Genomic DNA, 18,452 nt, shown 5'->3' on the forward strand with positions numbered 1-18,452 from the left:
TTTCTTTCACTCATTTCCTTGTTTGTATTCTTCAATTCCTTGATGGTTTGCCTCATTTCATTTTTTTCCTTCTCATCTTCTTTTTGTTTGTTTATCATGATGATTCAAAATTCTGTATCTGGTAGGCTGTGCAGTTCTTGTATTTCTTTGGTGTTTTTTGCTGACTGATCTTTTTGTGGTGAATTTTCCTCTTTGGACTTGCTTGAATATTTGTTTGTGTTGTTTTTCCTGTTGTGTATTTTCTAATACTTTCTATTCTTTGAGACATGGTGTTACTATTATTGACCAGAATTATTTCTGGATGTTCTTTCTGGGATAGCAGGGGGACTTTCAGACAATTCAGTTGTGAAGAGTATTCTGAGCTTTGTTTTGTTTTAATATCTACTGTTTTTCCGCCCCTACTGTGTGGAATTATGTCTGTTGTCTCTGCTGATTCAATTGGGAACTCCCCAATTGCCAATTCTCCCTCAGATATCTTCCTTCTAGTGAGCCCAGTGTGTTCTCATTGGGGTTGAAACTCATAGTATGTAAGTCTATATTCCGTTTTCAGTCTTAAATTCCTGTGCAAGCCTGGATGAAGTGATCTTGGCGTCTTTATTCTGCCGCCATCTTGCTTCTTCCTGTGCCTTTATTTTTTGTTGTTGTTTTGTTTTATTCTGAATTCTTGAGGTGAGAGTTTAGATTATGTCTATGGGTTATTCCCTGTATGATATATATTTCCTCTTAATACTGTTTTTGATGTGTCCTCATTATTTGTCTCATTATTATTATTATTATTATTATTATTAATTTCTCATTGGGATTCCTCTTTAATCCAATACCCTCTTAGTAGTATGCTGTTTAGTGTCCATATGATGAGGGAACTCCTATTCTTTATGTAGTTGATTTCTAATATAGATGATACAATTGTGGTGAAAGACACTTGGTTTGATTGCTGCATTTATGTACTTGTGAATGTTTGACTTATGCCCCATATGTGGTCATTTCCGGAAAATGTTTTATATGCACTTGTAAAAAATGTGTACATTGGTTTTGGGGGCTGCCATGTCTTTTAGATGTCTGTTAGATGCCTGTTAGTCTTATCTGATCTGGATCTTTATTTAGAGCTATCTTCTCCTTGCTCATTTTCTGTCTCTTTAATGTATCCACTGGTTAGAATAGGATGTTGGGCCCTCCCTGGTGACATAGCTGGTTAAAGCACTGCACTAAGAAGCTTAAGCCACTTTCACGTGAGTTCAATCCCCGCCTGCCCCAGAGGAGATCCACATGGCATGGCAGACCTCTCCTGACCCACCTGTTGCTCCCCTCATCAGTGTACTCCCTTGATCTGCCTGTTCTGCTCCCCACTCTGTCCCTGGTGAATACTCTCACCTTCTGCATCTCTGGCCTGTACCCCAATTCTGTATGAATAAATAAGTAAATATTAAAAAAAATAAAAAAGAATAGGATGTTGAAGTTTCCTACCACATATGCATTTTCATCAATGTCTGTTTTCAGTGATGAAAGCAATTGTCTAATGTATTTTAATGTCCCTTAATTCGTTAAGTATATATTGTTAAGTGTTATGATTTTCTTGTGTACGGCCTGTTGGTCATTATGTAATGTCCATCTCCGTCTCTTTTTAACTTTCTTAGCTTGAAGTCTATTTTATTTGATGTAAGTATGACTGTCCATGGTTACTTTTGGGGGTGCATTTGCTTGCAGATTTGCTTTCCAAACTTTTATTTTTAATTTAAATTTATCTTTAGAACTTGGGTGTGTTTCCTGGAGGCAGCAGAATTTAGATTTTGTTTTCTAATCCAATTCTACTCTTTCTTTTTGTTTATGAGATTGTTACATGAATTTAGAGATATTATTGAGAAACATGGAGGAGATGCAAAGAGCAGAGACCTGTTAAAATATCTTACAGCTTCTCAACTTTGGATGCAGACTTGTGGACAAGTGGAATTGAGGCATGTAAAGACACTTGTAAGAGACATGATAAATAAGGGAGAAACTACAATAAACGCCAGTTAAAAATTAGATGATAGAAGCAGGATTAGACCCAGGGGATGCAGGAGAAAGGTGAATACAATGAAAGAAGAAGCAAAAGGGAGATTTCCACTGGACGCCAACCACCCTCCACCATTTACAAACCTTGATCACCTCAACAATGTAAAAATAAATAAATAAAGAGGAGACAGTAAAACTAATAATAACTAATAATAACAAACTAAAAGCAACTGGGAAAACTGAAATCTGAAAACCCCAGAGGAACAACAAAGAACATTGCCAACCAGCCAGATGCTGTGGCAGCAGGAGTTCAGCTCCTGCCTTTGGACAGAGTATAGGGCACAGCCAAAAGCCATGAAATGCTCTGGTTTTGCCTGAAAGTGGAAATCTGTTCTCAGCTCCTAGCCACCAACAGAAAGGGCCACATGGCATGGCTGCAGCTTGCTGGATCAGACAGTGTCTCCATACAGTAACAGGCAGCCCACAGCACCTGCTTATAACTAGAAGTTGGACAGTGGCAGAGTCACCATTACTAATACATAGTACCTCATCTGAATCATAAGTCTGGCAGGGTGTGGGACAAATGGAGCACAAAGTTCTACAACACCATCAGGCAACAGGGAGACCACTGCCACCAACAAGAACATCTTTCAGCTATCCCAGAAGAAATGCCAGTCAATACTTGCAACTCAGTGTTTCAACACATAGAAAGTGTTAGGAAACAAATGACAGGGAGAAGACAAAATTCAAATAAAAAGCAAGTCCACAAGGAAAAAATTCACCACAGAAAGATCAGTCACCAGAAATCAACGAAGATTTAGAATAACTCCTCATTCTGTCATATATAGAATTTGTAATCATCATGATAAACAAACAAAAAGAAGATGAAAAGGAAAAAAATACATGGTATAATCAATAAACTGAAGAATGAAAATGAGACCTTAAAAAAAAGAAAATAACAGTAATGCAGTAGATTGAACGATCACTGCAAGATTTAAAGAATTCTTGGAAGAGCAACAAAAATAGAATAGATGAAATGGAAGCACAAATCAGCATATAAATAAAAATAATTAAAAAAGAGAAATAAAAAGGAAAAGGAATGAAGAAACACTTCAAGAACTATCTGACACCATGAGCGAAGAGAATATCAGATTTATACCTCTCCCAGAAGGTGAAGAAAAAGGCTAAGGAATGGAGGAAAATACTCATATAGATAGTTGAAGAGAACTACCCTGATATGAAGGAGATGAAAATAGACATACAAGAAGCAGGAAGAACACCAAATTACAATGATGAAAAGAGAAATAGAGCAAGACTTATAATAGTAAATATACCAAGAAACCAAGACGAGGAAAAAATAATGAGATTGACAAGAGGGAAGAAACAAGTAACTTATAAAGGAAAACCAATCAGGCTGACATCAGACTTCTCTGAAGAAACACTAAGGGCAAGAAGAGAGTGAAGAGACATAGTCAACAAACTCCAAGACATCAAATGTCAAACAAAAATACATTTTCCTGTAAAACTCTCCTTTCTATATAAAGAAAAAAATAAGGACATTCCCAGACAAGCAGAAAGTCCACAATTTTGTCAAGACTAAACCTCACTCAAAAAAATATTACAAGAAATCCTTAAGCCAAAACAGATAGATGAATATGAACAGATCAAAAAAGGAATACAAAAAAATGGCAAATGTAGGTGCCAATTTATCATTGTTAAATATAAAAGCAGATGGTTTAAACTCAAAAATAAAGAGACACAGAGTGGCTGGATGGGTTAAAAAACATAACACAACCTTCTACTGTCTCCAGGAAACACATCTAACTACAAAATATAAAAGCATATTGAAAGTAAAAGGATGAAAAACAATCCTACAAACAAATGAGCCAAAAGAAAAAAAAAATGCAGGGACAGTTTTTCTTTTATCATATAAGATAGACTTCAAACTAAAAAAGATCTAAAGGGACACAAATTGCCACTGCATTACAAGGGACAATAAAGCAAGAAGAAATGACACTCATCAACATATATGCACCAAATAAAAACCCCAAAATATATAAGGAAACTATTGTCATCTATGAAATTTTATATAAGAGAAAACACATATGTAGTATGGGACTTCAATATGCCACTCTCAACAATGGACAGATCAACAAGACAAAAAATAAACAAGGACACTAAAGCTCTAAACAGGAAACTAGCACTCTTGGACTTAACAGACATCTATAGAACACTGCATCCAAAAAAATTTTGAATACTAATTTTTCTCAAATCCACATGGCTCATCTCAAGAATTGACCACATACTGAGACACAAGTCAAATATCAATTGATACATTAAGATCAAAGTCATACCAACTATCTTCTCTGACCATGAAGGAATCAACCTAGAAGTTAACCATGTGGAGAGGATAAGAAACCCACCTCATGGAGATTGAAACCCAAACTACTGGAGAACCATTGGATCAAAGAGGAGATCAAGGAAGAATTAAAAAAAAAAATCCTTGAAAAGAATGACAATGAGGACAAAACTAAAAAACTCAGGGAACATATTAAGAGCCATTATAAGAGGGAAATACAGAGCAATACAAACTCACACAAAGAAACTACTCAAATAACCTAATCTCCCACTATAAAAAAAAAAGAAAGAAAAAAACAGTGGAAGGCAGGAAATAAAACTCAAAGCAGAAATAAATGAAATGAAATAGAAGTCAGGAAAAAAATCCAAAAAATCAATGAAAATGAAAGTTGGTTCTTTGAAAAAGTAAACACAATAGAAAAACCCCTAGCCAGGCTCATAAAGATAAAACATGAGAAAGCACAAATAAACAGGGTCATAAATGAAAAATGTGAAATCACAACAGATAAAGCAGAAATCAAAATAATGATCAGAGAATACTATGAACAGCTATCCAAACAAGTTCAACAATCTAGAAAAGATGGACAAATTCCTACAACTCTATAATCACCCAAAGCTAGGTAAAGAAGAAATAGAACAATTAAACAGGCTGATTACAAGCAGTCAAATTGAAGCAATAATTAAAGCCCTCCCCAAGAATAAAATTCCAGGACAGACAAATTTACAAATGAATTTTACCAAACATTCAGGAACTGAATAGTGTCTATCCTGCAAAAAAGTCATCAAAAATCGAAAAAGTAAACTACCAAATACTTTTTATGAAGCCATCACACTGACACCAAAACCTAACAAAGACAACACAAAACGAAATCTTCAGACCAATCTCCCTAATGTATACTGATGCAAAAATCCTCAGTAAAATATTAGCCAACAGAATCCAACAATGTATTGAAAGAATAATTCACCTCAACCAAGTGAGTTTTATACCAGGGGCACAAGGATGGTTCAACATCTGAAAATCAAGTAATATAATCCATCACATCAACTGACAGAAAGAAAAATAAAATCATATAAACATATCAATAGATGCAGAGAAGGCATTTGACAAAGTTTCAATATCCATTTTTTTTTATTAAGGCCATCCAAAGCATTGAAATAGAAGGAACATATCTCAACACGAGAAAAGCCATATATGAAAAACCCACAGACAGTATTATCCTCAATGGAGAAAAGCTGAAAATCTTGTCACTGCTCTTCAACATAACATTGGAAGTCCTAGCCAGAGCAATAATACAGGAAAAAGACAAGGAATCCAAATAGGGGAAGAATAAGTAAAACTATCTTTATTTGAAGACAATATGATAATATACAATAAAAACCCTAAGAATTCCATACAAAAAGTAATCAAAACAACCAGTTTAATAAGCTTGCAGGTTATAAAATCAACACACAAAAGTCAATAGCTTTCTTATACACAAACAACCAATCTGAAGATATAGAAATCAAAATAGTAATAATAATAATAATAATAATAATAATAATAATAATAATAATAATAATAATAATAATAATAATAATAATAATAAACAACATCCCCTTCACAATAGAAATATACAAAAAATAAAATATTTGGGAATAAACTTAACAAATGAGGGGAAGGACCTATATAAAGAAAACTATAAAAATCTGATTAAAGAACTACAAGAAGACACAAGGAAATAGAAAGTCATCCCCTGTTCCTGGATTGGAAGCATTAAAATAATTTAAATGGCCATCCTAAAAAAAGTGATATACCAATTTAATACCATTTCAATAAAAAATCTCAATGACATTCTTCAAAGAAATAGAACAAATATTGATTAGATTTATATGGAACCACAAAATAAAACTCAAAATGCCAAAACTCTATTGACTAAAATGAGAGACCTGAGGGATCACAATTCCAGTCTTCAAGCTATACTGCAAAGCCATAGTAATCAAAACTGCATGTAATGGAACAAGAACCAATATGAAGACTAATGGATTTGAATAGAAAACTCAGATATAAACATATAAACCTACAGGTTTCTGGATAGCCGATTTTTGAAAAAGAAGCAAAAAAATATGCAATGGAACAACAACAACAACAAAAGCTTGTTCAGCAAATGGTGCTTAGAAAACTGGGAAGCTACATGGAAAAAAAAAGGAGAAGAAGAAGAAGCTAGACTACTACCTCATACCATGCACAAAACCAACACAAAATGCATTAAATAACTAGACATAAGACCCAAAACTGCAAAATATCTAGAAGAAAAGTTAGGTGAAACTCCGCGTGATGTAGACCTCAATAATATATTTAAAGTTATATCACCCAAAGGAAAGATAGTGAAGTAAAGGGTAAACAGCTGGCACTACATCAAGTGAAAGAGCTTCCATATAACAAGAGAGACACTACACAAAGCAGACACCCTACTGATTGGGAGAAAATGTTTGCACATAATACTAATGACAAAGGACTGATCACAAAGGTACACATAGAGCTGTTTAAACTCAACAAAAATAAAGTGATCAACTCCATCCAAAAAAATGGGCAGAAGAACTACAAAGACACTTCTCCAACGAAGAAATTTAGATATCCAGCAGGCATATGAAAAAATATTTAATATCACTTGTAATAAGGGAAATGTAAATTTAAACCACAATGAAATATGATCTCACACCATTGAGAATGCATATATAAAACAACTAGAAACAACAGATGTTGGCAAGGATGTGGAGAAAAATGAACTCTCCTACACCACTAATGGGAATGCAAGCTAATACAACCATTATGGAAAGCTGTTTGGAGTTTCCTCAAAAGGCTAAAAGTAGAGTTCCCATATGACCCAGCAATCTTACTCCTAGGTATATACCCAAAGGACACAAAAACATTAATTCAAAAGGACACACTTGTTCAATCTGCTCTGGAATAAACCCAAATATCCCAAAATAGATGATGGGATTAAGAAGATGTGATACATATACAAAATGTAATATCACTCAGCAATCAAAATATGAACAAATACCTTTTGCAGCAACATGGATGGAGCTGGAAGAGATAATGTTTAGTGAAATAAGCCAGGAAGAAAAAGAAAAATACCAAACGGCTTCACTCATAGCAGGAGTGTAAGGTATTGGGAAAAGAGAGAGACACAGAGAGAGAAACAGTTGTAATAGAGTAAAAATGAAAATAATGAACAACTATAAACCAGAAACATTTGCTGGGGGTTGAAGGAGGAATGGGATCAGAACTGGGTGGGGAAAGTGCACTGGACTTTGGTGATGGCACGTGGGTGAATTGATGCTAGGAAGCACATGGGGATTGCAACTCAAATGAAAAAATACACAAAATGAAGATGGATATAAGAAGATGGAAAGAAAGAAAGAAAAAGGAAGGAAGGAAGATAAAATTTTAGGGTGATTAATGATACATGCAGGTTAGTTATAATTTTTTTTCATCAATCCTGTTTTTTCAATAACTTATCTATTTCTGTGTTCAATATTTTATTGGTTGATTCTAATTTTTATTTTGGAATATTTACTTGAGTGTGGGTATAGTAGTAGCATGTTTCTGAAGATTTTGTTTGGGAAGGTCTTTATTTTTCTTCATATAATAAGGAGATCTTTCTAAGATAATGTATTCACCACTAGCAATTATTGTCTTAGATTTTTTTGAATATATTAATCCATTCTTTTGTGGCCTACACTTTTTTTTTTTTTTAAGAAAACTGCTTTAGCCTAATTGATTTTCCTTTATATGATCTGTTTCTTTCCAGTCATCAGTTTCATTATTTTGTTTTTTGTCATGGAAGCTTGGTTTTTACTGTGTTTTGTAGTTTTCTTTTTTGTTATGATAGATTGGCATTTTTCTAGATTACTATATCTCTGTTTTCATTCTGTTTGGGATGGCTTATTCAATTATTTTCTTTAAGAAATCTTCAGCAGCTGGTCCTCCCTTGTGGCACAGTGGGTTAAAGCACTGCACTGAGAAGCTAAAGAGACTTCCGCATGAGTTTGATTCCCGCCTGCCCCGGAGGTGACCACATGGTGTGGCACACCTCTCCTGACCCGCCCGCTACTCCCCTCAGCAGTGTACTTCGTTGATTTGCCTGTTCTGCTCCCCCCTCTGTCTCTGATGAAGCCTCTCGCCACCCCTGAGCCTCTCTGGCATGTACCCCAGTTCTGTATGTACAAATAAATAAATCTTTAAAAAAAAATCTTCAGCAGCTTTGTCTATTTCCTTATGAGATATTTATAGTTCTTGTATTTCATTTCCTTATGCTATCAGTGCTATCAGATGAATCTTTAAATGTTTCTTCATTATTTTACCTTTGATTATCCTTTTTTTTTCTACTTAGTTTGTTTCATACCTGTATCTTTGAAAACATTGTTTAATTCTTTTGTCTATTATATTTATGTGGCTTTCTTAGGACTGATTTTACTTTTTCCAATTATATTTTTATATTCTGAAATATCTTTTTTATTTGAAATTTTAATCCTGAGTTTGTGCTCATCAATTGTTTCTTATAACATTTTCCCTAGTTTACCTGTTCTAGTAAGTCTCTTATTTTCTTTCTTATTTTATTTATTTATGCATATAGAACTGAGGTGTAGATCATAAGTGCAAGTATGAGAGAATTCATCAGAGAGAGTGGGGAGCAGAACAAGCAGATGTACTGAAATGCACTGCTGAGGAGGGACAGCAAGAAGTTTAAGAGAGGTCTGCCACGCCATGTGTTTTGCTTTCCTGTCCTGGGATGGAACTCATTCAACAACGGCTGTGATAATTTCATAATACTGTGCTTTAACCTGTTGTACCACCAGGAAGAGTCTCTGATTTTTTTAATAATGGAAATGTTGAATTATTCACCTGAGAGGAACAAGCAATCTTCTGTCAGTGATATTGAGTTCTGGATTTGCTTTTCTCTCTGTGGTATATTGTTCATCTGAGAATTTGGTTGGCTGTTTCTATTTTCTCTTCTTTCTAACGTTTGCTTTGAGTTTGCTCTGCTATAAGTAGGGCTTTTGAAATGCATGAGTTCTCCATTGTTCTAGTTAATGGAATATTTTAGGAACTAGGGTGGTATTAGAGCCTCCCAAAGAACTAGGCCTTATTCTGGCGGCTGGAAGGTCAGCATATATGCTGATCAAAGGCTGAGTTCTTAGAACACCACTTCTCCCAGTGGTGATGATTCAAAACATATGGTGATCAGGAGAGCAGTGTGGTTGCTGATTCCTTATATAGAAGGAGGACCTATGTGGCTGAGTGCTAGTATGCATTCTTTGTGGTAGCTAGGGGCCTACAATGAATAACTAGGTCCTCTCTCCACTCCTGAGGAGTCAGTACCCAGTTCTTGAGTCAAAGATGCTCTCCTGGGGTTATCTGAAGGTCCCTGATGTAGATCAAGTCACTGAAAATCACAGGCTGGGGCTCTGGTCTCTTGGAGATGCCTGTAAGCTGAGTGGGGTGCACTTCCTTGGTGAAACTAGGGCCCTATGGTTAATTTTGGAATGTTTGAAACTTGAACTTCAATTTTGAGTAGCTAGTGGCCAGCAATCTTCTGAATTTCTGAATCTCTTTGCCCTGGGCTTCCAACAAAGGTTACTTCTGACCTTTACATTAACTCCATGCTCACCCCATTTTTCCTTTTTCTAGTTGTGTGGTTTGAGTCTTTTATTTCTGAAATTATTTCTTGAGCAATGTTACTTCTATTTAAAGGGATTCTAAATTTTGATTTATTTCCAATTCTCTTTTTGTGATATTTTAATTCTTTTTTTGTAATAGCTCTCTATTTCCATGGATCTCTACTCTAATGTTTTTGTTCCTGTTAACCATACTAACCATTCAGTATTTCATATAGCATATTTTTGTAAAGATTTAGTATTATGTATACAGAACTAGGATGTAGGCCAAAAGTGCAGGGGCAGTGAGTGGATTCACCAGAGATAGAGTGGGGAACAGACAGGCAGATCAATGAAGTACTCTGCTGAGGAGAGCATTGGACAAGCCAGGAACATTCTGCCACGCCATGTGGGTCACCCCACAGCCAAGGATTGAACTCAGGCTGAGGCAGCGGTGGCTTGGCTAGCTTCACAGTGCTGTGCTTCAACTTGTTGTGCCACCAGGGAGGACCCCAAAACACTTTTAATGTTATTGTTGTGAATCCCTTGTCTGATAGGTATAGCATTTTTATTTCCTTCAATTTTATCTCAGAACTTTTGCTTTTCTCATTTCATTTTTCTATTTTGTATTCAGGTGTTTCTTGCTTCAAATGCATGAATATTGCTTTATTTTTATTAAAAGATGTATTTATTTATTTATACAGGAACTGGAGTACAGGCCAGAGGTTCAGGACATAAGAGGATTCACCAGAGACAGAACAGACAGAGTGCTGAAATCTATTAATGAAGGGAACAGTAGGTGGATCAGGAGAAGTCTGCCATACCATGTAGGTCAACTCCATGGCCAGGAGTCCAAGTTGTGCCACAGTGGCTATAAATAGCTTCATAGTGATGTGCTTAAATACTTGTGACACCATGGAGGGCTCCACATTGCTTTTATTGCTTTACACTTGTCATTGCTGCCCTTTGGGATTAATTTTGTTTTGTTTATCCTCTTGGTTTACTTTGGCATAAGGAAAGGGAATCTAGTACTTACATACTCACTTTCAGTTTGAGGAATACAGTTTGTAATCTCTATTGTCTCTTCTTTCTCTACTTTCAGTTTGAGGAATACAGTTTGTAATCTCTATTGTCTCTTCTTTCTCTACACAGTGAACTATGTCAGTATTTAGTTGTTTCATATCCCTTCTCACATCTCTTTTTTTTTTCTATTCTATCCCCTGTTCTTATCTGTGGAACTTGAGTCTCCCAGTGGAGTGTACTAGGACTTGACCACAAGGCTCTTGCTCCCAGACTATATTGAACTTGGCAAGCATGTGGCATGGCAACCATGTAGGCCATGTTCCTCCATTTTGACTATAACAGGCAACAAAGAATGTTGCAGCTCTACCTCCACCATAACTACACAGGTTCTCTAGGTTTTTAAGATTTGTTCACAGTATGTTACTTCTACACAAAACTATAAAAATAGAATGGATTATCAAATCAGTGACCTTGAAGATAGTGAAGCACTGAAAGCTCAACTGGAAAAAGAGACAAGCTAGTAAAAATGGAGAGCTATTTTAAGAATTATTCAACATTAATAAGACAACTAATAAGTATAGTACTTATCGTAAGGGGAAAATGGGTACAGATGACCAATTCAAGAAAATCAAATGGAAATTCCTGCATACCTGGGGGGAAATATTAAAACACCAACGCTTAAACACAAAAGAATAAGTAGTAACCTAATTGAAATGCTATTGACACAAGATTCATTGTAATGAAATTAACAAGAGCTTAAGTTCTTGTTATATTCTCCTTCTATGAAGAAAGAATAAGGACATTTTCAGACAAACAGAAAATCCACAATGATGTCATGACTAAACCCCCAATTCAAAAACTACTACAAGAAGTCCTCAAACCAAATCCAACAGAAGAATGAACAGGAAAAGTTAAAAAAAAGAATAAAAAATACAAAAGGGCTAAAATGGCAAATGTAGGTTCCAATATATCAATATTATCTCTAAATGCAAATCAATTAAACTCATCAATAAAAAGACACAGAATTGCAGGATGGATTAAAAAAAAAACAGACACCTATGTTCTGCTGTCTGCAAGAAACATATCTAAATGCAAAAGATAAAAATAAATGGAAAACACTTCTACAAGCAAATGGACCAAAAAAGAAAAAAAGAAACAGCTATACTTATATCAGATAAAATAGACTTAAAACTGAAAAAGTTTAAAAGAGACACAGAAAGTCACTATGTTATAATTAAGGGGACAATACAACAAGAAGACATAACAATCATCAACATATATGCACCAAATGAAGAGCACCAAAATAGATCAGGAAACTACTATCATCTATGAAAACATATCAGAGAAAATAAATACATAGTAGGATATTTCAACATGCCACTCTCCACAATGGACAGATCAACAACAAAAAATCAGCAAAGACACTAAAGCTGTGAACAGGGAACTGGACAACATGGGTCTAACAGACATCTATATAATACTGCACACCTAAAAATCTGAGTACACATTTTTCTCAAACCTAGATGGATCATTCTCTAGAATTGACCATATATGGGGATCACAAAATAAATATCACTAGATACACTAAGATCTAAATCAAACCAACTATTTTATCTGACCATGCAGGAATCAAGCTAGAAATATGAGTAAGACAAGAAACCCACCTACCACGTGAAGACTGAAACCCACACTACTGGAGGACCATTGGATCAATGAGGAGATCAAAGAAGATATCAAATCTCCAAAATTTATGGGAAACATTAAAAGCAGTTATAAGAGGAAAATATATAGCAATACAGGTTATAAAAGAAGGAAAACTACCATACACATTCTATGAAGCCAACATCACACTAATACCAAACCTAATAAAGGAAAAAAAAAAAACAACTTCAGACCAATCTCCCTAATGAACACCGATGCAAATATCCTCAACAAAATCATAGCAAACAGAATCCAACAGTGCATTAAAAGAATAATACACCATGACCAAGTGGGCTTTATCCAAGGAGCACAAGGATGGTTCAACATCAGAAAATCAATTAATGTAATCCATCACATCAACCAACATAAGAATAAAAAAAAAAACACATAATCATATCAATAGATGTGGAGAACTCATTCGACAAAGTTCAACACCCATTAATGTTTAAGGCCCTCGAAATCCTCAGAATAGAAGGAACATACCACAACATGATAAATACTAAACACACAGCCAATAATATCCTCAATGGAGAAAAGCTAAAATCCTTTCAGTTGAGATCAGGAACAAGACAAAGGTGTCCACTATCACCACTGCTCTTCAAAAAACATTGGAAGTTTTTGCCACAGCAATAAGATAGGAAGAAGACATACAAAGAATCCAAATGGTGAAAGAAGAAGTAAAACTGTCTTTATTTGCAGATAATATGTTAATCTACACGGAAAACCCTAAAACTCCAGAGAAACTAGTTAAAACCATCAACCAGTTTAGCAAGGTAGCAGGTTATAAAATCAACACACAAAAATCAGAGGCCTTCCTATACACAAACAACCAAGCAGAAGAAACAGAAATTAAAAAAAAAATCAATTAAAACAAAAACAATCAAATTACTGGAGATTAACCTAACAAAAGAGGTAAAATACCTATACAAAGAAAGTTACAAAGCACAAAAGTAATACAAGAAAGCACCATGTAATGAAAAGACATCCCCTGCTAATGGATCAGGAGAATTAACATCATCAAAATGGACATCTTACCAAAAGCAATATACAGATTTTTTTTTCTTTTCTTTTTTTTTTTTAAGATTTATTTATTTGTGCATTCAGAACTGGGCTACAGGCCAGAGGCGTAGGGGAAGTGACAGAGTGGGGAGTAGAACAGGCAGATCAACGAAGTACACTGCTGAGGGGAGCAGCAGGTGGATCAGGAGACATCTGCTGCACCATGTGGTCACCTCGGGGGCAGGTGGGGATCGAACTCATGCAGAGTGGCTTTTGATTCTTAGTGCTGTGATTTAACCCGCTGCACCACCAGGGAGGGCTGCAACATACAGATTTAACACCATCCCAATAAAAGTCTCAATGACATTCTTCAAAGAAATTGAAAAAAAAATATTGATGAGATTCATATGGAACAACAAAAGACCTCAAATAGCCAAATCTTTCATGACTAGGAAGAAAGAGAATGAAGGCATTACTATCCCAAACTTCAAGATATACTACAAAGCCATAACAATCAAAACTGCATGGTACTGCATGGAACAAGATAGAACACCCAGATATAAACCTGCACGTTTATGGACAGCTAGTATTTGACGAAGGAGCAAAGAAGATACAATGGAACAAAGAAAGTTTGTTCAGCAAATGGTGCTGGGAAAACTGGGAAGCTACATGCAAAAAAATGAAACTAGATCACTATCTCTCACCAAACACAAAAGTCATCTCCAAATGGATTAGAGACATAGACATAAGAACAGTAACCATAAAATTCCTGGAAGCAAAGATGGGCCAAACACTACATGACATACACTTCAGTGACATATTTAAAGATAGAGCACCCAATACAATGATAGTGAAGGCAAGGATATATAGATGGAGTACATCAAGTTAAAGAGCTTCTGTACAGCAAAAGAGACATTATTACATGAAACAGACAGACATCCCACTGATTGGGGAAAAATTTTTCTCACACAAAACTAGCAATAAATGTTTGATCACGAAGAACTGATGAAACTCAACAAAAATAAAGTAAACAACTCCATCAAAAAATGGACAGAAGAGCTAAAAAGACACTTCTCCAAAGAGGAAATGCAGATGGCCAATGAGCATATGAAAAAAAAAATTTCAACATCACTTGAATGGCACGTCTCCAAACAACTAACAACAACAAATGTTGGTGAGGATGTTGGAGAAAAAGGAACTCTCCTGCACTGAAGGTGGGAATTCAAACTGGAACAACCACTAACTGTTTGGAATTTCCTCAAACTGCTAAACATGGAGCTTCCCTTGACCCAGCCATCCCACTCCCAAAACACACAAAAACACTAATTCAAAAATATAACTGCACCCCCATGTTTATTGCTGCCTTATTCACAATTGGAAAGAAATTGAAACAGCCCAAATGCCTAAAAGTGGATGACTGGATTAAAAAGATGTGGTACATATATACAATGGAATATTACCCAGCAACCAAAAAAAAAAAAGAAAGAAAGAAAGAAACATGTCTTTTGCAGCGACATGGATGGAGCTGGAAAAAATCATGCTTATTGAAATAACTCAGAAAGAAAAGGAAAAATACCAGATCGTTTCTCTAATAGCAGGAATATAACGGAACAGGCAAGAAGATAATGATAATGATGAACAGCTATATACCAGAGACATTTTGTGGGGTGGAGCGGGGAATGGGATGGAAATGCACTGGACTATGGTGAGGGCACATGGGTGATTTGCTGATGGGAAGCACAAGAGGATTACAATGGAGATGGAAAAATGCACAAAAATATGTAAAAATAAATTATTATAAAATAAAATAATCAAATTTCCAGATAAGAAAACTCTACTCTGTAAGACAAAGTTATTTTACACCAACAAATTCTCAAGGAATTTCCCCTACAATAAATGTTAAGAGGAGCACTAATATTTAAATAAACATGGAAAATCACTCAAAAAAATACAAGGAAATAAGTAGGACAAGAAAAGTAAAGTCAAAATGGTATATCAATGATCACTCTAAATGCTAATGTACTAAACTTATCTATAAAAAGGAAAAGTAAACTCAACTTCCTATTATCTCAGACCCATCTAAGCTATAAAGATAGGCTCAACGTAAATGGTTAAAAACAATTTTCCATGCAGACCAGGTTCAGTCATAATTATAATAGACAAAATTGTCTTTTAGTTAATAAGTCAAAAAGGAAAGGATATTACCTCATTGTATAAATATATAAGAAAGACATAATAAAATTGCCAGTACATGTGACATAAATGAATGAGCACTAAAACAACCATTAACAAATCTAAAAACAAGAATCGACTGTAGCACAATAGTAATAAGATATATCAATATCACAACTGCATCAGTGAATAGATAAATTGAACAGGAGAGTAAAGGAAACTATAGCCTTACATACTTACATAAGAAATAGACCGAATGGATCTGAGTTTCTTTTTTTTTTTCCTGAAATCAGTTTTTTTTTTATTTTCTTAAAATTTCTTACATCTTTTTTTTTTTCATTTTTATCCAGTTACTGCTTTCTCCGTTCAGTTTTAGACCTAACAATTCTTTAATCAAATAACCAATGAGCCCCCAACATAAAATTTAAAAGCCTCTTTACAGCAAAAGAGACAGTAATAAAAATGAGAGACATTTTACTGAATGAGAAAATACATTTGAACAACAGATAAGAGCCTGATGTAAAATGACTATAAAACACTTACACACCTAACAAAACAAAGCAAACAACTCTGTCAAAAAGTGTACAGAAGAACCTAAAATACTTTCACAAAGAAGAAATGTAAATGTTCAACAGGGATATGAAAAAAAAAAAAAAAAAGAACTCAACATCACCAAATTTCAAAGAAATGTAAAGCAGAACAACAATGAGATACCACATTACACCAATGAGAATAGCCCACATTAAAAAAAATGGAAATGGCAAATACTAGAGAAGATGTGGAGAAAAAGGAAACTTTTACATTCCTGACAACACTGTAAACTGAAGCAACCATTATGGAAAGTTATGTGGAGCTTTTTTAGAACACTAAATATGAATCTGCCATATTATCCATATATTTCACCCATAGGAGTCTACCCCAAGGACACAAAAGCACTAATTTGAAAGAAAGCCTGCACCTATGTTTATCACATGTCTATTTATAATAGACAAAATACAGAAACAGCCTAAATGCTCACAAATTGACAAACAGGCCCACTAGTTTTGGTATTTTTTTTTCAATGGAATATTACTCCACAATCAAAAGGATAGGCCTATGCAATCTGAGGCATCATGGATAGAGCTGAAAGGGATTATGGTAATTAAAATAAGCTAGAAGGAGAAAGATAAATGTTGATGTTGGATGGTTTCACTTATATGCCGAAAATAGAGAAACCAAACAAAAGCTCTGAAGCATATATTAAGGGAGAGCAAAGGAGGATCTCAAAAGGGCAGAGGGAGGAACATAAGGGCATGAGATTTTACAGGGCATCACACCCTTCAAAAAGCAAACAAATACACCTTCTTAAGTGCTTGTGGAACCTTCTTGAAGATAGATGTCATTTGGGGGTCATAAAACATATGCCAATGTCTTCATGCAGTTCAGAATTATATCAAAAATCTTTTCTAATCACAATAGTATAAGTGTAGAGATCAAGTACAAAAAGAAACAAGAAAAGCCACTAATGTATGGAAACTGAAAATTACTAAGCACTACTGAATGATTATTGAATTAACAAAGTAATCAAGGGAGATATTTTAAAATATGTATCTGGAGACAAAATGAAGACAAATCTATAAGAATGTAATCAATACTGAAGGAGGAACGATACAACATATACTTACATCAAAAAAAAAAGAAAAAACTCAAAAATAATCTTATATCACATACTCAGAAATTAAAAAAAGGAACAAATTAAATCAAAAGGTAGTAAAAGGAAATATTTAAAATAATAAAATGGAAATAAAATTGAAGTCAAATAAATTGCTTCGAATAATCAGTGAACTAAAAAAAAACACATCTGAAATAGTGCAAACTTCAGAAGATAATTAATAAAAAGAGTGAGAACTCTAATAAATAGAAATAGAAAATAATGCAGTTTTAACAGTTATCTCAGAATTAGAGAGCATCACAGTATGAAACATTTATGACAATGATTGGAAAATTTGGAAGGAATGGAAAAATTATTAGAAGTGTATGCCTTTCCTAGAATGAGTTAGGAAGACATCTAACACAGGAACACATGTAAGGAAACTGAAGGAGTTATCAAATGATTCCCATAAAATAAAAGCCAGTGACCAGATAGGTTTACTAGTGAGTCCAACAAAGCCGTCAAAGAACAAGTAATACCTATCCTTTCAAGATTTTTTTTTAATTGAGGAAAAGGGAAAGTTTTCAGAAACATGATACAAAAGCCAGACAAGATTATCAAAAACAAAACAAATAAAACTGTAGTCCAATACCTCTGATGAACACAGTTATTAACAAATGTTCAACTAAATCTTGTCAAGTTAATTTCAGCAATATATTAAAAGGTTTGTATATCACAACCAAGTGAGGCTTTCCCCAGACAGACAATAATGATTTAATGATCAATGTGATTCACCTTTTCCACAAAAGGAAAGGCAAGACTCATATGATTCTATCAACAGTTGTCGATAATCCATTTGACAAGATTCTGCATTCATTTATTTTAAAAAAGAAATAATGAAATGTTAGTAGAAAAAATATTAGAAAAATATAATACA

At 34.5% G+C, this 18,452-nt stretch overlaps 1 protein-coding gene across 1 annotated transcript in view; it reads left to right on the forward strand.

Moving 5' to 3' along the window:
- TYR (tyrosinase) overlaps nucleotides 1–18,452 on the forward strand; it is a 68,436-nt gene that overhangs the window by 28,078 nt on the left and 21,906 nt on the right. Inside the window, exon 3 of the mRNA XM_004683713.1 lies at nucleotides 18,216–18,239. Coding sequence (XP_004683770.1) covers nucleotides 18,216–18,239 — 24 coding nt within the window. The remainder of the gene's footprint in view (nucleotides 1–18,215; nucleotides 18,240–18,452) is intronic.

This window comes from Condylura cristata, unplaced genomic scaffold (genome assembly GCF_000260355.1).
Source record: "Condylura cristata isolate star-nosed mole 26May11 unplaced genomic scaffold, ConCri1.0 scaffold00015, whole genome shotgun sequence".
NCBI lineage: Eukaryota > Metazoa > Chordata > Mammalia > Eulipotyphla > Talpidae > Condylura > Condylura cristata.